General features: G+C 17.8%; 5 protein-coding genes across 5 annotated transcripts; 1 reads left to right on the forward strand and 4 right to left on the reverse strand.

The window, feature by feature from the left end:
* Window positions 1–45: 45 nt before the first annotated feature.
* SRAE_X000041400 (Hypothetical protein) lies at window positions 46–413 on the reverse strand (the record flags this gene model as incomplete). The annotated part of the gene is made up of 2 exons (XM_024644756.1): window positions 46–249; window positions 300–413. The coding sequence occupies 2 exons, from the start codon at window positions 411–413 to the stop codon at window positions 46–48; spliced, it is 318 nt and encodes a 105-aa protein (XP_024510283.1).
* A 233-nt stretch (window positions 414–646) lies between these two features.
* On the reverse strand, window positions 647–3,825 carry SRAE_X000041500 (Vacuolar protein sorting-associated protein 13A N-terminal domain-containing protein; the record flags this gene model as incomplete). Its single annotated transcript, XM_024644757.1, has 3 exons — window positions 647–706; window positions 753–3,732; window positions 3,782–3,825. The coding sequence occupies 3 exons, from the start codon at window positions 3,823–3,825 to the stop codon at window positions 647–649; spliced, it is 3,084 nt and encodes a 1,027-aa protein (XP_024510284.1).
* A 1,631-nt stretch (window positions 3,826–5,456) lies between these two features.
* Window positions 5,457–7,476, forward strand: SRAE_X000041600 (UPF0668 protein C10orf76 homolog; the record flags this gene model as incomplete). Its single annotated transcript, XM_024644758.1, has 4 exons — window positions 5,457–5,513; window positions 5,556–5,756; window positions 5,812–7,314; window positions 7,360–7,476. 4 exons carry the CDS (start codon window positions 5,457–5,459, stop codon window positions 7,474–7,476), a joined length of 1,878 nt encoding a protein of 625 aa, XP_024510285.1.
* Window positions 7,477–9,818: 2,342 nt separating this feature from the next.
* SRAE_X000041700 (Hypothetical protein) lies at window positions 9,819–10,910 on the reverse strand (the record flags this gene model as incomplete). Its single annotated transcript, XM_024644759.1, has 2 exons — window positions 9,819–10,757; window positions 10,848–10,910. 2 exons carry the CDS (start codon window positions 10,908–10,910, stop codon window positions 9,819–9,821), a joined length of 1,002 nt encoding a protein of 333 aa, XP_024510286.1.
* A 4,733-nt stretch (window positions 10,911–15,643) lies between these two features.
* SRAE_X000041800 (Hypothetical protein) lies at window positions 15,644–17,443 on the reverse strand (the record flags this gene model as incomplete). The annotated part of the gene is made up of 1 exon (XM_024644760.1): window positions 15,644–17,443. The coding sequence occupies one exon, from the start codon at window positions 17,441–17,443 to the stop codon at window positions 15,644–15,646; it is 1,800 nt and encodes a 599-aa protein (XP_024510287.1).
* Window positions 17,444–24,190: the final 6,747 nt, after the last annotated feature.

The following is a 24,190-nucleotide window of genomic DNA, read 5'->3' on the forward strand; positions in this document are numbered from 1 at the left end:
AAATAAATAATTTTAATAAAAAATATTTTCTTACAAAATTAATTATTATAATTTTCCCATATTAGCAGCATCATTTTTTATTTTTAATAAACTTTCATTTACATCATATACAACAGGAACCATATTTGTTAGGGAATCAGCATATTTTTCAATTCCATTTATAGAAACTGCTAATTTGTTTACTCCACCATGTGTTGCTTCAATAGTTGAATCTAATGAAACAAATTGCTTAATTAAAGAGTTCATTATCTATAAAAATTAGTTTAACAATATTATATACTTAGATAACTTTTTTTTACCTCATTTGAACCAGAATCTTGTTGAATAAAATTAATTAAATTTCCTGTGTTTACAATTATATCTTGTATATTTTTTGGAAGTTTTCTTTTTCCTTCAAAATTATCAGGATCCATTTTATCTAAATTTTCTTTTGAAACATTACAATTAAACTAATTTTATTGTAAAGTAAATATAAATGGTTTAAAAACCATCAAGTAAAATAGAAAATGATATATGTATATAAATTTTAAATGATATAAATAAATTTAGTGTTACGAAAAAAAAAAATTTAGTTTTTTAGTATTAAATAATTTAAATAATTTTATTTTTTAACATTAATTTATTTAAGTATTTTCAAAATATATTGTTATTTTTCAATAACAATATCATTTACTTTTAATTTTATAGTTGAATTTTTTGTTGGATCCTACAAAAAAAAAATTAAAAATAATATTAAATAAAATAAAACTTACATTTATGACAATAACAGATTTTTTAACATTTATCTCAATAGATGGTGGATTTTTTGGTATAATATTTGCTTCAAAAAACATTGGTAAATGTGATAAAATTGGATCAGTTAAGTCTAAAGAAACATCCAAAACATTTATACTTAATTTTGGTATATTTTTTTTTATTCCAACCAATTCGAAAGTAATTTTTGATGTATCATCATTATATATTTGTTTACCAATAATATCACTTTTAATTTTATCAATATTAATAATTTTGTATATTTCTTCATTCACAATATCAAAAATTTCATGAAGTATTATATTTTTAATAAATCCTTTCACTAATACATTACCGTTATTTAATAATATTAATGTTTGTAAATTTTCAATATTTGCGCATAAAATATTTGATTTTGCATTCATATATTTATCATATATATCAAGATTTTTAATATTTACTTCTTTACTAATAGCTTCTTCAGCAACACATATATTTGAATCTTTAAATATTTCTTCTTCTGATTCTTGAAGTTGAACAATGTATGATTCATCATCTGACAAGTCTGTTGTAATTGATACTGTTTCACCTAAAATACTAACACCATCTTGAATATTTTCATTTATATTTAAAACACTTAATTCAACATAACTTTGTGATTGTAATGCCATTTTTGATGGTGTATTTAATGAATGTAAAAATGAATCATTTTGTGAAACTAATATTGTATCATATGTTGGAGATTCATTATCGTTCATTAAAAGTTTATTTCCTTCGACAGATGATGGTGATTCATCAATATCATCAGATAATTTTCCATTATAATCATATGGTGTTGGAATTGGTGTATTAGGCAATATTAAACGTAATAAGGCATTTTTAATATTAAAAAATAATGATATTGATATAGGTGGTACTTGAGATGTACCATTTTCAAAAAAGAATTCTTGATCTTCTTCTATTGTATCAATTAAATCTGTTATTTTTGTTATAAACAATTGAAAAAAAACAAATTGAAAATGATTTAATGAAATAACAGGAATTTCAACTGGATTAATCAAAAGTGTTAAAATATTGTCATCAGTAACAATTAATCCTCCTACAGGAAGATTATTAATAATATTTGTTGGTGGACAATTTTCTCCATATGATGATTCAATCCACATAGAATTTAATGAAAAATACCAATTTTGAAGTTGAAAAAGTTCAAATGTATTGAATTCTTTAATAAGTTCCATGAGTTTTATTAATTTTGTAGTTTTTTCACAATTTGGATTATAAATATTTTTATAATCAATATCATTAAAATTACCTTCTATAAATGATTCAATTTCTAATTTACAATTTGTAATATTTGCTTTATCTATATTAATAAAAAATTCTTTTGGATATCTTTCATCCATATTATGAGAACAACTTTGTTCTAAAATAATTTTTGTTGATATCATTTCTATTCTAACAACAACTTCATCACCTGGTGATGTTTCTGATGATAAATTATTAAGTTCATCAATTGGTACAACTTCTTTTAGTTGATCACCAATATAAACTAACCATCTTATTGTTCTTGGATCAATTTTTGCTTCAATTGGTCCAATAGCTACATAAGCACTAGGTGATGGTGGTGGTAATGTTTTATCTTCACCATATTCATATGTACAATATTCAAAATGTATTATTCCCATATCAACAGGTAGTAAATTTCTTGCAGCAGCATTACTAACAATCATATGTTTTATAGCATCTTTTTTTGTATTAACATCAGAAACACATTCAACAACCATATCATGAATACGTATTACAAAATTCATTGATGTTAATGATTGCCATACTTTTGTTAATGAATAAAAATCATCTTCTGATAAAACTTTTGAAAATCTTTGAAAAGCTCTAGCTATCATATCATCACACCATTCTGTACATGGATTATTTTCATTATATTTAATCCATTTTTTTCGACCTTTATTAACCATATGTTTTAAATATAAATCTGTTGATATTCTTAATAATGTTACTTGAATAGCACCATTTTGTATATCCCATGATTCTGGAAATTCAGAAGATGATGAATTATCATCACATAAATGTATATCAAATTTTTCAATATATAAATGAAAAGATGTTTGATTTATATCAAAATTACTGAATTTTTCAGCCATTGGTATAGAAACTATAGGTTGTATTTTATTAGTATTTGATGATAAAGTTGTATTATTAACTAATTTAACAGGAATAATATTTGCTTCATTATAAGTACGGATAAGTGAAAATATTTGCTGTGAAAATGATATGACAGAACGTATTTGTGATAATGTTCCAACCCATAAAATGGCACTTAAAATAATTTGAATTTTTCCAGCTAATAAACTTCCATCAGTATAATTTTTTTTAATACCAATACGACAACTTCCACCCATTGTAAGTAATCTCAATGGTGCATTCATTCTTTTAGAATTACTTTCTTCTTTTATATAAGAAGCTTCAATTCTTAATAATTGCCATGAAAGATGTTTATGTAAAATTGTTTGATTTGTTGAATGATCAGTAAAACGCGTTTGTTTTAAATCATTTGTTTGTTTCCACTGTGGTGTTCGACTCTCTAAACATAATCTTTGTAATGTTAAACCGACATGAAAAGCATCTAAATAAAAATTTACTTCAACATTATTGACAGATACCATCATGCCTTCAATTATTTTTTCTATGAAACCATATGATGTTGATTGAGGTATTTGAAATCCAGTTGGAACATTACATTTAGACGATAACCCAATTTCTATAACAATTTCATCACATATAATGTGTATTGGAAGAGTTTTCAAGCTCGTCCAAGGTATTTGTACACCAACACAATTACAAAATGCTTTTGTTATACGTAACCATGGTGGTAATTCCAATAAATCAGAAAGTACATCTTCATTAAGTTCAATATTTCGTAATTGACTTTTTCCCTTTAAAATATCTAATGTTATTTGTTCAGGTTTTAAATTACGTGCAAATCTAAAAAAGATATAGTAAAAAAAAATTTTTGATAACAATGAAAACTTACTTTGAAAGATGTTTTATTATTTGGTTTTTAATAAGGGATGCCATTGATACAAATTAATAACTGTTCATTTATATTCAATAAGTGATAAGTATCTTTATTGACCTTATAAACTATAGTAAATAAATAATATTATGTTAAAACTTAAAGTAGAAAAAAAATGATAAAGAGATTATAAATAAAAGATTAACGGGAATCTATAAAATTATATAAACTAGTTTTTTTTTAATGATTTTATATATACTAGTTTAATTAGAATTAGAAGTATATTGAAATATTCTTAGAATATAGCATTTATTAAAAAAAAAAAGATTTTATTTATATTTTGCCTTTTTGATAAAAACTTTTTTTTAATTTATATTCAACAAATAAACATCTTAGTTGATAAAACATCCCAAGCATAAGGAAATTAGAAAAAAAAATTAAATATGTAATATAAATTATTTATCTCAATAAACATTATATGTATAAAATTAGAAAATAAATATCAACATAATAAAATAAATTTTAACTTTAAGTGGTATAATATAAATTATATATTAAAAAAATTGAAAACATAGACTTAAGAGCTAGAGAATATTTAAGTAGAAATAAAGGATAATATATTCTAATAATAAAAGTGATAATGTATTAAAGTAATAAATTTTATTTTTCATAAATATAATTATAATATATTAAATGTTAAAAAATGTTTCTTAAATATAAACAAAATTATAATAATTAATAAAACACAAATTACAATAAATAGGTATTCATTTTTTTATTCTTAAAAAATTTTAATGTAACAAAAATATTCTTTTTGGTAAAGTGTTTTTATAATAACAATATATACACTATAAATATACATAAGATATAATAAAGAATCAAAAGAAATTGTTTATATCATTATACTGACACTCTACGCATAATTAACAAATTTCTTTTTTTTTTTTTTTTGTAACATATAATCTTTTAGTATTATTTGATTAAATTTTTATCAATTAGATTAAATAAAATAATCTTTGAAATAAAAATGTTTATGATTAACTATACAATTTGTTTGAGCAAAATTTTAACATAAATTTCAAGCTATCAGAATTTATTAAAAATCAATATATGTAGATTTTTTAAGTTAAAAAAATAATATTAAATATTTTTTTGATAAGCAAATCATATGATTTGTAATGTAATCATATACAGTTATCAGGATTTAGTGATAAAGATGGTCAAAAATATTTTAATATTTTTATTAATTACAAAGAGAAAAGTATCTCAGGAATGTATGTATATTTAGTGTTTAAAAATTTAAAAATATAAACAAATTAAATATTATTTTATTATATCTTACCAAAGTTATTGTTAATTATTTTTTTAATATAAATAATTTTTTAAAGAAAAATTATAAAATTTAATTTTTATATTCTTTTTCTTAATGATATTTTTAAATAATATGAATTTTATATTGTTTAAAAATTTATTTAACACATATTCATAATATTCTTATATTTATTTTACTATCATGTTATTCATATTTGTTCAGTTTGATTATTTAAAAAAAGCTTATTTGAGCCGCATCTCCATTTCCAATCATTTAAACTACGTGGCAAGGTTATATTTAACCACGCCATGTTGAACTTTTTTATTAAAATGATAATTTTAACTATTTTATTTTTAGTATTATAATAAATTTTTTTGTAATATGGAAGTTCGTCTTAAAATTGTTACATTATATAGAGAGATATTTGATAATCCTAGTGTAAGTATATTTTTTATAAAAATTTGATAAAATTTTTTTAAGGTTATTGAGGAAGAATTTAATTGGTCTGAATTTTTTCTCTTAAAACATGCTGAAAAAGAATTTATTAATGTTTTAGATGAAAATTTTGGTAATGAAGAAAAATTTGAAAAAAATTGTTTTGTGACGCAAAGAATAATTGAAAGAGCTATTAAATTTATAGCTATAAGTGAAAATAAAGTACATATAAGAAATGCTTGTGAGGTAAAGAGTTTTAATTTTTTTTTAATAAAATTTTAATAATTTTTTTTATTTATAGACATTACGTACAATTGTTGAATATGTTTTATCTAAATATCCTGATAATCAGAGATGGGAAATCATTTCAAATCATTATAGTTTTGCTATTTTTGGAGCTTTTTCAGTTAAGTTAACATCAATGCTTAAAGAATATAATGAAATTGAGGATGATGAAAAAGAAAAAGATTATAGAGAAATATTATTAATTGTATTAAAAACTGCTGTTAGTCTTGTTTTAAGTTCTGGTGATATTCAAAAAAACAGATTAATACCTGTATTTTTACAACCTGATTTTAGTAGCGCTTTGCAAAATAATATCGGAAAAAAATCACATTATAGTATTGAATGTAAAATATGGAGTATGAAACTTTTATGTCATATATTATCATTTTCATTTCAAAAACAACAGAATCCATTTGTTGTAATGTTATCTAGAACAGGAGATGAAATGATAATGCTTGGATTTAGAGAAATTCTTATTTATTTAACAAGACAATATATTGAAAAATTTAAAATAAGTTTAACAAATATTTTAGATGAAAAAAATACTTTATTTAATTCACTAAGTTCACCATTATTTAATATTTTTTCAACAAATACTAATACTTCAAAAGTTTTTGATTCTGATTCATTGATTCTAGAATGTATTACTCATGTTGAATTGTTTTTGTTTACCAAAATGTTAATATCATCAAACAAAGATTTTATAACTTTTATGATGATAAATCCAATTAATGATACTGGAAACAATCTTTTCTTAGAATTTTTATGTTTATCATCCTTCATTTTTGGTATATTTAAAGGGGAATCTTCAGTTAACAAAAATAGTAGAGCGATAGCATATAATTGTCTTTATATAATAAATCAAGTAATGGAAGATCACTATGCCCAAAATATTATTGTTAAATCAAGACTTGGTCAAATTGTACCATTAATGAGAGCTGACTTTCAACATAAACCATTTTCAATAGATTATTCTTTTGCTAATGATGCAACTATAATAGAGTATCTTGTTGAAATTTTAACAGAATTTAGTTTATCACATATTATGAAAAAATTTCCATTTGAACATTATAATCTTGTTCTTAATATTTTTCACCTTATTCTTTTACGTATCCGAAGTGCTACTATTACATTACCAAATTGGCAAAAATTTTTCCAAACAATGGTATCATTAGTCGCATTTATTACACCCAAATTACAAGGAGACAATGATGAAATAGTTTCTAAATATTGTATGATTTTTTATAAACTTTTAATTGTCAAAAACTTTTTTATTACTCATGGTGATAGTTTTATACCAAATGCTGAATCATATAGTTTTTTGTATTATGAAATTATTCGACAAAAAGATCTTTATGTTAAAATAATGAATATTGTTGAGGAAAAATTAAAAAATGAAAAATATTGTTTAAGAGAATGGTTTGTAAAAATTGAATTATTAATGGATAATATAAATTTAATTCAAAACTATTTTACATCTAAATTTGAAGAAGAAGGTGATTATATCTATGAAGATGTTGTAAGTTTAATAATATTTATTTTATTTATTTATTTATTATAATAGGTTCTCAATATGATAACTAATAGTTTATCAGGAATGACGTTGAGATTACATGCTGAATTAGAAATTGCTCAACCACTACCTTCTTTTGACACTGAATTTATTCTATATAAAATGTGATTATAAAGTTTAGTGACTTTCAAATTTATTATATTTTAACAGTTAGCAATATATTATTATGTTTTAAATTATAAATTGTTTTTTTTTTATTTATTTTAATACTATAAAAATATATATATTTACATAATTTTAAATGAATAATTTTATCAAAAAAAAAAAAAAATAAAAAGTTAATTAAATTTTATTATAATTGGAAGTATATTTATTTAGCAATTTTTTTATTAAATATTAATAAAATGATATTTTAATATTGAATTTTTGATATAATCTTTATTTTTTAATAACATTTATTTACTATATTATAATAGTGATAATTTTTAATTTAAACATTTTTAATTTTGTCAAAATGTTTTATGTTACATTTATAAATATTACATTATTATTCATTGCTTTATAATACCTAACTAAATGTTAAAAAAAAAATTTTAAAATTGCAGGTTGTTAACAAATAGAAAAAAATTTTTTTAAAACATGACATACATTTTTATTTAATATGAGTGAATTATCAGTATTTTTATATCATATAACGTATTGAAATAAATAAAATATTATTTTTTTGGGTTTAAAAAAGTTAATTATCTTATTAGATTAACTTTGCATTATATTTTGATAAATTAAAATAAACTTTGCAAGTAAAATATTTGTATATTATTTTTCAAATTTTTATAATATTGAGAATAAATTAAAAAAATATGTAAAGCAAGTAAAGAAATAAAAGTATTTTAACATTATTATATCACTAATGTAACTAATAAATGTGTTATCCAAATATAACAAATAATTTTTATACATATTATTATTTTTCATAAAACAATAGATATTTCCAGTTGACAAATATTTAATAAAATAGATATTATATAAAATAATAATAAAACATTATATTGAAAAAAATAAAAATTTAAAAAGTCAAAATTACATATCATTTATAATATTTAGAAACTTATAGAATGACAAATTAATTTCATAAAAATACATAAATATATATAATTAAAATATAATGTCTCTTCTTGTTTTAAATTATTAGTTTTTAAGATTTCTTTTATTATTTATGTTAATAAATTTTTTAAAGTTTTTAACTAAATGGTAGATAAAAATAAGGTTTATCATTATAATTCAATGCATTTTACCTATGAAATATAAATATAATTCTTTAAAATATATGAAATTAAATTTCATTCAATAAGTTTATTTAACTTTGGGATTAATTAATTGAAATCAAATTCAAAAATATAAATACCAAATTGTATTTTTATTATTCTAGATCTTCTATTCCATTTAATAGTATTCATAAAAATTTTAAAATTGATAAACAATCTTTAAATTTATTACATTATTTAGCATTATAAACATTCATTTTCATGGATAAATAAAAAGCACAATTACGTTGAAGTTATCATTTATGTACAGATAGTACAAAAACAAAAGTACATTTTTATTTTCTTTTATTGCTTTATTTTTGATAAATATTTTAATTTTTCAAAATTAAACATTTTTGTGGGAATAAAGTTATAATTTCATTATTTAAAATTTAATAAAATATTATACATAAAATAAAAATATATGTATTATTTCTGATAATATCTTTTTTAACAATATGGATTGTGTAATTGTTCAAATTCTTAAAAAAGTTAATTTATACTTTTTTGTGTGATATAATGTTTATAAATTGTATTAATTTTTTTCTATTATATATTTTTTATCAAAATTTATAATTAACTTTATTAATTGCTTAGTAAAATCAAAAGAATAATTCATTAGAGTTCATTGAAATAAATTTAGGTATTTTAATATTTATAAAATGGCAATATTATTTATTTATAACTGTGTTTAGTTTTTGGGTATTATCATTCATAAAACTTTAGTTAATGTCAACTTTTTTCTAGATAGTAATTCATATGAAACAATCTTTTTTTGATTTATTTTTAAAAATAAATTAAAATTTATAATACTTCCTATAAAGTATAAAATACTAAAACATAAAAGTGAAGATTTATTTAAAATTAAAAGATTATTGTATAATGTCACAAAATTTTTTGATTATAATATTTGTTTTCTGAATAATTTATGTGAAAATGAATTGTCAAATTTTTTTGCGAATTATTTAAATATTGCATTATATATAAATATCAAATATGATGTTTGATTTGTGTGATATTAGAAAAATAAATATATTACTGCAAAAAAAGGCATAAAATATTATCGTAATGTTTAACTATTTTTAGATATGAATGAATGATAACTTGAATCATTAACATATGCCATTAATTTCAAATATATCACTTTGATAACTTTGTAAAAAGTTTAAAATATGAAATGTTTTATTAAAAAATGAATTTGTTCAATTAAATAGTTATACCATCATTATTTTCTCGGATTTGTCTAAAAAGTTCTGACATTGAAAGAAGAAGATTTTGAAATAAAATTTGATCATATTCAAGTTCTTTTAGTACCTTTTTTAGCCTTATCTTTAAATCTTCAATTGAATTTTGACAAAATTTTTCCCCTTTATTAATTAATAATTCCATTTTGTTTTTAAGTATTTCTCTAAATGTTTTAGCTGGATTTAAATCAGGACTATCTTCTGGCCATGTATCATTACCCCAAAAGTTTATATTGTGATTTTTCAAAAAATATTGAGTAGCATTAGCTTTCATCCAAGAAGAACGGTCATGAACAAAAACTATTTCATTTTTATTAAAAACATTATTAGAATTATTTAAAAATGGTATAACATTTTCTAATAAAATAACATTCCTAAAAAAGTCTCCATCCCATTTTTGATCATTTTCAGTTATCATCCACATCAACCGCTTACCAGTAAACATTAAAAAAATTCCAATGCATATTGAATTTTTCTGTACTAGTTTTAATTTCTTAGAAGTATCAATATCATTAATTTCATTTATACAAATTCTTTCACTTTTATTTTTGGTTTCCTTTAAAATATAAATAAAAAATTCATCAGAGAATACAAATTGCATAAAATTATTATTATTAAAACTTTTTACTTGCATAGCTAAAAATAGTATATCTTCTTTATTAATTTGTGTGTTCAAAGAATTATCAACTACTTTAGATGCTTTGTTATTTTTTTTTAAAAATCTATTAATTGTATCTTTACTAATTGAAATATTGTTTTTAATTAAAATTTCTTTTGATAATTCTCTACAACTTTTATTTTGTTTTTGAAGACTTTGTTGTATAATTTCTCTAGAATCTTGTGTTAATATAGATGGTCTACCACGATTAGAAAAATCTGTAAAACAATCTAATGGATTTTTCTTCCATGTTTTTTTAACCCAATCACGTGATCTTTTTAATTTTTTTGCAATCCAGTCAATTGTAATAAATTAAATACCCTCATTTTTTACTTTATAAAAAGTAATTGCTTGAATACGATCAATTATCCTTTTTTTTTCAGAATCATTTGGCATTTTATACAGTATTTTAATTTTTATTGAAATAAACTTGTCTAAAACAATGATTAATTTTGTGTAAAACAATTTTCAATATTATACAGTTTGTAAAATATATTTGTTTAAATAATATATAAAAAATTTAATAAAAAAATTAAAAGATATGAAAAAAATTAATATCTAAAAAATGATTCACAAGTTTAATAATTAAATTTTGTTTTATAATTATGTTATTTTGTTTATATCACTATTTAAAAACAAAGAAATAATTTAAAATTAATAAAAATATAAAAGTTTTTACATTAATCATTTAAATTAATATGAAATTATGTTGCTTATTTTACATGTAACATATTTTATGAATATTATCTAGATCATATATTTATATAGTTTTTTATGTTGTTGATCAATTTTAATAAAATGATAAAATTTAGGGTTCATTATCATATATTGAATAACTTTTTATATGTAACTACTTTTATAAATGTTTATAATTGATTATATTTTAAAGGTATAATTTTTTAAAGATAATATATATTGATAAGATGAAAAAAATTATTTTAATAGTAAGTTAAATTTTATTTTATCAAATATTCATTTAAAGTTGTGTATTGTTTTAAATATATAATAAAACAGTTTAAGATTTACAAATATTATCAAATAATTAGAATATTGGTTTAAGAAGGATTACTTTTATTTGATTATAACTTTTATATCTCATGAACTTATTTGTTCTTATCTATAATAAATCATGCAACGATAGATTAAATTTTTATTACTTAATTTTTTATTTTTATGTAGATATTTTGTAAAATTTGAATGAATATTATTATTATTATCAAATTTACAATCCTTTAATTGTTAGATTTATAAGTATATAAAGCGATAATTGTAACACCAAATTTTTATTTGTTATTAATCTTGAAAAAAAAAATCCATAAAAATCAATTTCAAAAGATAGTATTTCTTGTTATCATAAAAGTTAGAATGTATAGCAATTTCATAATTTTCGGATTTACTAGTATTTTTTATTATTTCTGTAAAAATTGTGTTTTTCGCCAACACAAAGTAAATTATTTTTTTGTTATCAAAACACAAAGTATACAAATAATAATATTAAACCGTTAAATATTAAATGATGTTTAGATATATTTTTTTTCTATAAGCTAAGACTATTCACTTTTAATAAAAAGTATATTTTTCTTCGTTGTTTTCAAAAGAAAAAGAAGAATAATAATAATTAAATTTACTGAAATGTTATAAAACACTTTTGAAAAATAAGATAAAATTCAATTAGTGAAATTTAATATATCATTGCAAAGTTAATAGTGAATAAAAATAAAATGTTCTTTGGATAAAAAAAATATTTGAGTATAAGTTATTTTGCTATAAAATATTAAAATGAGAAAATAAGTAGTGTTTATGAATTTGAAATTTTTATCATTACTATCATAAAAATTTGTTTATTAGTATTAAATAATAAATAAAATTGACTTTCAAGTATAATTATAACACATTATATTAGAGCATATATATTGCTTAATATTTTATAACATTTAAGATTGTTGAAATACAATTAATTGAAAATGTTTTGTGAATAATTATTTTAAAGAAGATTTTTTATTATAAAATTAATAACCACTTGTTTTGTTTTTCAACTAGTATCAATCAACTACAAAAAGACTTAAAGGATTTTAAAAATTATTCAGTTATTTCTAAATATATTTTAATGAATACATGTTTTTTAAACTTTTTCATAATTTAATTGCAATAACATTAAAATTATCAATATTTATAAATATATCCTTTTATGATACTTAATTAATCATTTAATTTACACCTTTTTTTAACAGTATAATCTGTTTTATGAAATATATATTACACTTTCTACTAACATAAATGTCATATGGTAGAAAAAACATGATTATTATTATTTTGTTTATCGAAAATTTAAAATAATTATTTAAAAATAAAAAAAAAGTATTTATCAGTAAACTTAGATTTACTTATATAAATTCCATAAAAAAATGTGTAGATATATATATTTCTGCATGGTAAAAAAGTTTTTATGTTTTCTATAAAAGATTAATATATAAGTATATATAAATGATAATAAAATTGATTAATATTTTAATAATTTAAAATTAATTCAAAAATTAAAAGAAAAAAGTTTCTTTATTTAATGTTTGATGTCAACTTTGTTTTTTATAATTTTTTTTTGTTCACGGATACTTTGTAAAACAAGATATAGTTTTTGATGTTTATTTTCTTATATAATTATGATAATAAAATAATTTTATTAATCATTATTTTACTAAATTAGGTAAATATTATTATAATTCGGCTTAAAAAATATAAATGAAATGTCTGGTGACATATTTACAGCTAATAATATAATTGTTACATGTGTTTTTTTGCAATAGTATTTATGAATATGAATGATTTTAAAGTAAACTGAAAAACTATTAAAACACAAAGACATTTGATTTAATTTAATTATGGGTGTAAAAAAAGAAAGATTTTTTATAAAAGTAGAAAAACTCATAACAAAAAAACTTTACTTTATATAAAAGAATAAAATTTGAATCTTTAAATTAAAATAATCAACATATAAAAAATTAAATCAAATTAGATTACTTGTTTTTCTTGAATACAATTTTAACAAATATATTTTCATATTATATTCTTCCTTAATTATTGCAACACCAGAACGTATATTGTAATTTTTTTATGTAATTAAACTGTTGGATAATAATATTTTAACAAATTTGGTTTTTCTAATAACTTTTATAACTGAATTTTAAATAAATACAAAATTTTACATTCTTATATCTCTAAAAAAATTATTGCTAATGATATGTTATGTCAATTTTGCAAAAGAAAAATTGTTTTCAGAAAAAAAAAATTTATAATTGAATTATTTAATTTTTAAATTGAAAAAAAAAATTTTAAGTGCATACTTTCATAATTCTTCAAAAATACAGAGTATCTATTATCTAACAAATCTGTAATTTTTAATTTCGTAATTAGGTTTTTAAGATACAAAATATATTAACCAAAAGCAGTATGATAACAAAATAAGACTTAATAAATTACATTAAAAACATCTCTTCACTGTTCCTGTATTCCTCAGATAATTACTTCATGATAACAATATCAATAAGGTCAAATTCTTCAACTTTTTTTTAAAGTGTCAGTTAAAATATTTTACGGCACACAAAAAAAAAGCTAGAAACTATTCAATTTTGATAAAGCCAATTTTTTTTTAAATAATGTGCAAAAAATGAAAAATTATATTTCTTTTATAGAAAGAAAATAGCACTTTATAATAATAAAAAGTATGAAAGCATATTTTTTTTACAAATGAAAAAAAAACATCATTTTTCTTTGAAAAAGCTATAATATTAATAAACATTTTCTTCCAACATATAATAAATTTAAAATAAAAAAGTTTATCTTAATTATAAAAAATTTAAAAACAATTTTTGTGGTTTTAAAAGTTATGATAAAAATTTTTTTGAGTGTATCATCAATATAATTATTAAACAAAATATTTTGATATTGTTTAATAATTACTTTTGTATCATTAAAATTAATTATTGTAATATTTTTTTTAATAGCGAATTCTTATCTAACAAAATTTATAGGTAAAAAACGTTTTATTTACTACTTTCTATTCTTTTTGTCCCTGATAAGATTTAATTGGATATACTTTTTATATAGTATTTGTAGTAAAAGCTTCGTTTTGGATAAATAATTTCTGGGAGTGCTAAGTCCCAGTAGAATAATTAATAAAGTTTTTTAGATTTAACATATGTATGATTGTATAATCATTAACCTCAGTTAAATATAGAGTTTGTATTAAACTCTATTTAGTAAGTATATATATCATTACTTCATTAGAAACTCTATATAATACTTTTTCCTAGAAATAATAATTTAAAAATTGATGATTAAAAGAAACGGTAATTGTTTGGTGAGAAATTTTTTTATCAAATGACAAGTTATAAAATAATAAATATGCCATTTTAATATCTTTAATAATACGAATCTTTAAGATATCATTAATTCTCTACTTGTTGTCAAAATTTGTAATATTTTTGATTCCCTACTATTTCTTAATGTTTTGTAATGTAATGTCTATTTCAAGAAAAGATAATACTATGAAGCAGAGAATAAATCAACTATAAAATTATAGGAAAAAAAGAGAAGTTGACATTTGAAATGAATAACTAAAAACTGATAAATTTAATCAATTACTTTAGTTTTTGTTACTCTTCTTATTATGATTATTAAAAAACATTTACCACATTTGTATATTGTCAAAATTATAGTTTATGTAGTGGGTTCTATTTTGTTATTAGTCTAATGAAACCAATACACATGTAATAACGTATGCTAATCAAATCTCCATGGTCTTCGATGAACTCTAGAATATACCTTTGGGTTTTTCCAAACATTCTTTTACTGAATCAACACATTTGTAATTGTTAATTTATTATTATAATTAATTAAATTAAAAAAAATATTTTTAAAAAACTTTATGTTTAAGTTCATTATCAGTTTAAAAATTTTTCTTTTTTTATAATAATGTTTAAAAAAGTTATATAAAAAACTGAAAAGTATTATATTCGTTATATGATAAACAACCTTTTAATTTAGATAAAAAAATTATTTATTATTGTAAAAACAAATATTATAAAAGTAAATAAGTTAGTAATAATTTAAAAATATTTTAACACCAAGATTATCTACTGATAATGTACATTGTCATATTTAAGTGTTGCAAACATGAATAATTTTTGATGATTCTTCCAATAGTCAAAGTTATTAAAAAATATAAAATAAGTTAAATTTTTGTTATAAAAATATGTATAACAATGATTAAACAAATTTTTTAAATAAGATATAACATTAACACAATCACTTGGTAAAGTATTATCGAATTTGTTACTAAAATTAATATTTTCTTGATATTCTATAGTGAAAGGTGGTAAATAAACAACAACTTCAACAGTATTTGGTATCTCAACCTCAAAATATGATTCAAAAGCAAAATATTTTAACATTGGAAAATTTAACAAGCATTTTCTATATAATGTATTCTTTACTGATAAATATAAATATTCAAGTTGAGGTGCCCTTTTACCAATTACATATGCCATTTTCTTGGTAAAATTTTGTACTGAATTTAATGATAAAAAAATTAATGATGAGGGAATTATTCTTATAAAATAATATGTTAGATTATTTTCAGCTTCTTCTGAACGTTTTAAATATTCACTTCCAATAAATGGATTTGTTATTCTTAAGCTTAAATACTTGAAAAGCGGAATATTAATTATTTTTTTAAAATAAAAAATAATATTAAAATTATAAATTAATTCATTCTGAGATAAATTAATATTTAAAAAATCACTATACTGATTAGAATATATAATAATATCTAATGTTTCTAATTTTGTTAATCGTTGAATAGATGGTAAAAGATATTTGCATTGAGTTACATTGTGAAGCCGTACTTTATAAAATATTATATGGTCAACAGGAATAGTATATGATGGAAAAACCCCTTCTGATATAAATGTATTATGATATAATAATCCATCTTTAAGTTTTACTTTTAAACCAATATCTGATGCTATTTTGATAGTTTCATTTAAATATGGAAGTATATAATGACATTGACTTCCGTTTAATATAATATTACAAATTTTAATTTTTTTTATATCTTCAAAAATTGGTATAACCTTTTGAACACTTTCTATTCTTAATGATCCAATATTATAAGTTAAAAATTCAAATTCTATATTTTCTAAATTTTTTAAATGAGAAAAAAATTTAAAATCATTTCCTTGATATACATCAATAAATTTTAACATATCAAAAAAGTTAATTTTCTTTATTGTTTTAACTTTTGAATTTTTCATTTGTTCAAATGTATAAAATAACATTCCAAATTTATGAGTGTCATTAACATATTTAATATGTAATATATAAGCATCAACATATTTTTCAAATAAAAAGTCATAGTACTTTGCTAGTTTTGAAGCCATATAATAGACATCAGTATCTTGAAAAAAATTTGGCAATACATAAAATTCTGAATATATTATTGGTATCATTTGAAAATACTTTTTATCTAACAGTGCAATTTTTAAGACTTGTTTATTAAAAGATATCTTTTTTCCACTTATTTTTTGCATTGTTAAAATTTTAAAAAACAATGAATTCATTGTGAAGTATTCATCTAAATTTTTAACATGTTGTATTCTGAGATTTTTTGTTTTTGGTATTTGTTTCATTCTAAAATAATTTGTATCTTTGTTAAAAATCCTTAATTCAGATGGTAAAAAATATATAATTTTATTTGGTATTGATATAGTTAATTGTCTTGTAATTCCATAATTATTTATTATTTTTTTCATTATAGTAAAACTATCTGATAAATTTTTAATATCACATAATAATTTTAGTTGATCAATAATTTTTTTTGCAATATGTTTTTGTTCAAGAGCATCAAGTAAATTATCAAATATAAAATCATTCATATCACTAAAATAAATGAAAAATAATGAAATTCGATATATATATAAAAAAAAGTACAATTTAAACAAAATATACATGGAAAAACGTTTAATTAAACAATATTTATACATTATAAATAATTCTTAAAAATTACAAATGTAATAGCATAAACAAGTTGCTTTTTTTTATTAATTAAAAATTATCATATATTTAAATGTGATGACGTCTGAATTGAAAACATCATGATTATAATGACAATTTTGTAGAAATAAAAAGTGTGATTTGTAAAATAAAAAGGAAAAAAAAAGAATGACTTAATAATGTTAGTTTTCATGTTTATATACTGCTAATTTTAATATTTATATAAATGTTATTTAAAACTATAAATAATGTTTCTTTTTAATTTGTAATAAAAATTTTACTTCTTATATTATTTAAAAATAATTTTTTTTGTTAGATTGTTCTTTTATCATTTAATTACTAAAGAGTAAAACTTATTAGTTTAAATACCATATTTCTTTATTAATTATACCTTTAAAAGTTACCTTTATCCTTTATTTATTATATATTGTAGTTATTAATTTAAAAAAAAAATTATAATTTGAATGTGAGTTCTTAATTTTAAAAAACAATAATAGATAACATTTTTATTTAAAAATTAATATTTTTTTATTTTATAAAAAAAAGATATTTTGTTTAAGATCTTTTTAATCTAATTTACCAAAAAACGTTTTAAACTTATAAAGAAATTTAATTATAGATTTAGCATATAAAATGACAAATAATTAGTAATTTATTTATACATTATATATGTTTTTTTTTATCAATCTTTGTTATTTATTTTTATGCATATTGTAAATTATATTAATGTTATCAGTTATACGATTTTTCTTAATATTTTTTTTCACTAAAGTTACTAGACATCATAATTTTATAAAATAAATTTGTTCATATTTATATGTATTTAGAATAAAAGTACAACATAACAATAAAAAAAATAGATTAATAGAATTGAACTAAACATTTATTGTAAATAAGATTAATAATATAATTTACAAAAATTGTTTTTAATATTCAATTTAAAATGAAAGAATAAATCTAATATTTTGAATATAAAATTATATACTTTAAAAAAAAAAGATTTTTACTTTATGTTTCTAGTCATAAATTTGTACAATTTACCTTAAATAATATTTTTTACAATTAAAATATTTTATGTAAATGTTTAATAAGTTAACAAAAAAATTTTTTTGTATAAAATAAACATAATTGATTAGTTTTTATAAAAATGCAAAAAATTTTACCAATAACAATAAAATATATTTTTTTTATATCATATTATTATCATTTTAAGTAACAAATGTAATTATTTTTTTTATTTTTGTAATCTATATTATATTAATTACATTGTTTTTGCTCAATTTTTATTAATAAATTATTTTATCATTTACTAATTGAAATAATAATTTTTTTACATTTTGTTGACTGTGTTGTTAAATAACTTTTTAAGATTTGTATATTTTTTACTTAAAATTTTATTATTTATGTATTTTTATAATAATTTTAATAAATATTTTTATAGAAAATGCTTATTTAAAATTTTTATGATTAATCTTATGTTTACGTAGGTTTTCTTTTATTTATTTAATTTATAGATAACTTTTTACTGGAGAAAAAAAATTTTTTTTTATAATTTTTATTATTAAAAATAAACTGTCTACAATACTAAATTATACTTTCGAGTCATTTAATTTTATACATTCAATAAATAAAAAGTTGTAAAATGAAACTTATAATGAATAATAAAATATAAAAAAGATGGCAAAAAATTATTTATTTTTTAAGTACAAAATAAGTAATTTTGATAAACAATTAACGTGTATTTAAACTATTTTGATTGCATAAATATTTTTGACACCTAATTTTGTTTTTTAGAAAAACTAAAAGAAATATTACGATAGTTTGTTTAATTTAAATAAAAAAAAACATTATAATTTATTATGTTTGATCATTTTTCAAAATATTTCTTATTATATTTATATAACAATGCTATTTTTATACTTTTCTATTTGGTTTTTTTTTTATTTATATTTTAAGTTATTGAAAGATTTTGCTAGATATTTAACTTTTAACCCTAAATATATTGGTAAAATTTTGAAATGATTGATAAGTTTGTTTGTTAGTTATATTCAATAAATAAAAATGCTTCAAATATTTATAAGATAAAATTACATAAAGTTGCTCAAAAAAAATAATATAAAAATTTTTTGAAATATTTTTTTATTTTTTTACAAATAAATATATATATGTATATATAGCTGTTCAAAATCAGATAACTTATATTAACATTTTTAAGTTTATTTCTTTTTTTTACAATTATATTTATTGTTTTACAATGATATGAGTGATTTTAAAATAAAAATATTTAGTTTACAAATTTTACAAAGTTTTATTTTATCTCCATTTTTTAAAAATATTTTTTCAACAAATTTTCTATTGTTTATTTTCACTAATTATTATCTTCTCACTTTACTTGAATAATAAAAAATAATAAAATTAATTACTGAATTATTTTAAAATTATTATTCATATGAAAAATACTATAAAACGATCACAGAATTTTAAGATATTTGATGCATTACTTGTTGTGTAAAAAAATTTTATGGAAAAAAAAAATTTCATAAATAAATTATTTACTTTTGTTATTTTATATTTAAAAATTATATAATTTGTTAAAAATATTGATATTCCAAATAATTATAAATCTTTAAGTATATATTCATTAATATTGAAGCATAAATCTATTTAGATAATAATATACTTATGATAAGCAACTTATTATTACAAAATAGAAAATGAAATTGATAGTAGCGAATAAAAGTATTAAAAAAGAATTTTTTAAATTCTTTTTATAAATAAAATATGTTTTTATATAGTTATACTTTGTCCATTCTTGCAACATATATAATTTATTTTTTCTAATTATTTTTATTTTTCAAAAATTGTATGCTACATTTTTATATTATGTAAAATATTTTTAGACATACTTTTAAACTTTAACAAAACTTTTTATAAAAATTATTTTAAATTTACTATTATTTTTTCATTAAATAAAAAATGACGTATTCATTAATTAATATGTTAAATTTAAATTATAGTTTACTAATCTGTAATCAATTTTAATATGAATAAAATAAAAAAATAATATATTTAGGTAAATTAATTTATTTATTATGTATAATTTTTTTTTTATAATTTCTATATATAATATTTTTTAAAAAATGTATATTTTTCAAACTATAATAAAAAAAAATATTTGATTATTTTTAAATCAGATTTTTATTCTTTTTATTTAATACCTTATAAAAGTTTTTACTCAATAATCTTTTACAAATAAATGATGAAAGTTATGTTATTTTTTTTTATAATCAGTGACTGGAATATATATTATATGAAAGTAAAAAATAATTATGAAATACATTATTTAAATTGTGTTTAAAAAAAATTAGAAACAAATGTTGTTGTATTTGTTTTCATTATATCATACTTTTTTATATATTTCGTGCTGTCTTATATGAATTTTTTATTATTATACCAATATAACTCAAAAAAAAAAAAATTATTAAAAATTAACATTTATTAAAAAAAAACATAAAAATAGTACAAATAAAAATAATTATTAATGGTTTTTAATTTTTAATTAAATATCAGTATTAATATTTTACCAAATAAATTTTTTTATACTTTATAATATTTTTAGTATATACTAAAATTTTTATTCAACTTTATTTACCTATTTTTTATAATATTTATAAAATTTATTAAAAAAAGTTGGTGTTTGGTGTAATGAATATAAGTTTCTAATAATTAATTGAATTTAAAAAAAATATTTAATTCAAAATTAAGTAGTACTATTTCAAAAATTGTAATTTATTTGTTTACAAATAATTAAATAATAGATTATTCTAAATTTTATTGAAAATTTAATACATTTCTTTTAAACATATTCTTATCTTTTTTTTTCTCATAGTTTATTGAAATTTTTAGTATTTGTAAGATATTTTGTGTAGGTTAAACGAGAAAATGAATTAATTTTAATTAAAATAACCATTATAGTAAGCTATATATACTCTTGAGAGTAAAAATAATATTGTTATTTTAACAAAGATAGTATTAATGTTATCCTTTGTATATAAAAATTAATTCAGATAATGATATGACATAATTATTAAAAGAATATTGGCAAATTTTAAACTTGGTTATTTATTAACTCAATTTTAAAACACGTGATTAAAATGATTTTTTACGATTACAAATTATTTTAATTACCAAAAAAATGACTTTATAAATAATTAATTTCTATAAATAATACTGTTAAAAGATACTATAAATTTTTCCTAGATATAATTAATTATATCTTTATCATTTGATTTTCGTGATATATATAAATTTATATTCTTATATATACTTAATAATTAAAATTCTATTGTTATAAGGTGCCAGAAATTATTCAAAGATTTGAAAATGACAAGTGAAGGCTTATTTTAAATGGACACTTATATTTGTCAAAAGTTTTGTTTAAATATTTCTTATAACTATCATATTAATAAAAATTTCCCTTTTTTTTTCTTAGAATGAACTAACACACCATATGCATTTTCTTTTTAACCAAAATTTATTTATTTATTATTTTTTAAATATAACCTGCATTTAAACATTTATTTTATTTTTTTTTTTTGGCTATACATTATTATTTTTTAAAAGTCTGATTAATTTTAAGTCGTTATTTGTTTTAATTATTTAAATCTAAAAAATAAAAGCAGTTGTATCAACAAAAAAAAAAAATCATAACTATAAAAACAAAATTTATTTTTTTCTTTTAATCATTCCATTATTTATTATTATTTTCATTAAAATTTTATCAGCTGTATTATTTAAAGGTAAGTCAAACTTGAAAAAATTTTTACAAACATAATTGATAAACATTTTTCAATGTTTCTTTAAATTTATTAACAACAAAAAAAAAATGTTAAATGCAGCTGTTAATATGGTGTATACCTTTATATAAAAACTTAGTTACAGTATTATTTGTCCTTTTCTCTGTATTATATATTAAACACAAAATTATTTTAAATAAAAAAACTGTCATTTAATAAAATATGTTTATATAACTTATACTACTTATACTATTTATTGAAGAGATATTAGTTTTTGACTGTAAGTTTAATAGTGAAAAAATTTTTAAATTTTTGTTTATATTAATCAAATATACAATAAACTAGACAGATTCACATTAAGCCTAATATGGTTAATTTTTTACTTTTTAATAAATATATATAGTGATAAACATAAAGCAAAATTTTTTTAATTTAAATTTACCTCAAAAAGTGTTTTTTAATTATATTGTTTATTCTTTTATTAAAAAAAAATCTAATTCATTTAATTTGTCTCTATTTTATATTCTTTAAGTGTTAATTTACTTAGTAAAAATTTTTTTACTAAAATATAATAATAAAAATAGTATATTTGAAATATTTATTTTATTGTTTTCAACTTTTTTCCTTTAGCAGAAAAAAAAATGATTTTTAAAAAAATTTATGCGCAAATAGTTGATTAACATATCTTGTTTTTTTTCTTTTTTTTTAAAGTATATTATTGTTATTTTAAAATAATATAATAAAACAAAATGGTTTTTATTTATTTTAAAATAATTTAATATTAAACAAATTCATATATAAATAGTTTAACATTTATACATTTTTTCTCTATAATATTTTATTTGAAACAAATATATGAATGATATATTATAATATTATTTTTTATACTACTACAATAACAATATATCATAATAGTATAAATATTTTGATTGCTGAAAATAACAAAAAAAAATTATCTTTTTAAAAGAAATTATTTTTTTTTCTCTAATAAACAATTTTTAATTTATTATTTAAATAATTATGTATTTATAAAAGTTCTTTTTTTACAATTTTAAAATAATAAAACTTTAATAATTATTGAATATTCAAACATCACATATATTTAGAAAAATATATATTATTAATTTTGAAATTTAGATTAAATTTATTTCTCATATTATACATTATAATTTATTGTTTATAGTTACAAGAAAATTATTAAAATTTTGAATAGTATTACATAATATTTTATAACATTCTTTTAAAAATAAATCCATACTCCGTATTTTTTGATATGATAAATTTCATTATGAATAGAAATTTGAATGAAAATATGTAAATTTTAATTATTTACCCTTCATTTAAATAAGAAATGATTAAAATACAGTTTTTACATTTTTACTTCATCTAAAATGAATGAATAAAAAAATAATTATAAAAGAAAATTAATAATAAAAAATAGTGCTTATTAAAATTTTTAATATATAATATATTACTACTCTTAAGACATTATATATTTATTAAAATAATTGCTTAAGTTTAAAAATGATTATACAATTTGGTACTATTAAAAATTTATTAAGTTATTTAATCTCTTAGTTAAAATCATAGTACTATTTCACGTTATATTCTTTTAATTAGAAATAAATCTTTCTTTTTAAAATTATCAAATATTATAATTAGTTTATTACACTTGAAATAATATTTTTTAGTAATTAATTAACATTTTTTTTTAGTATTTTATTTTATTTTTTTTTCTTACAAGAACAAATAAATACTACCATATTATTTTAATATTTTTAAAACTCATACAATTTATAACCTTATTAGTTCTTTTTTTTTCTATAAATAATT

This window comes from Strongyloides ratti (assembly GCF_001040885.1).
Source record: "Strongyloides ratti genome assembly S_ratti_ED321, chromosome : X".
Classification (NCBI taxonomy): Eukaryota; Metazoa; Nematoda; class Chromadorea; order Rhabditida; family Strongyloididae; genus Strongyloides; species Strongyloides ratti.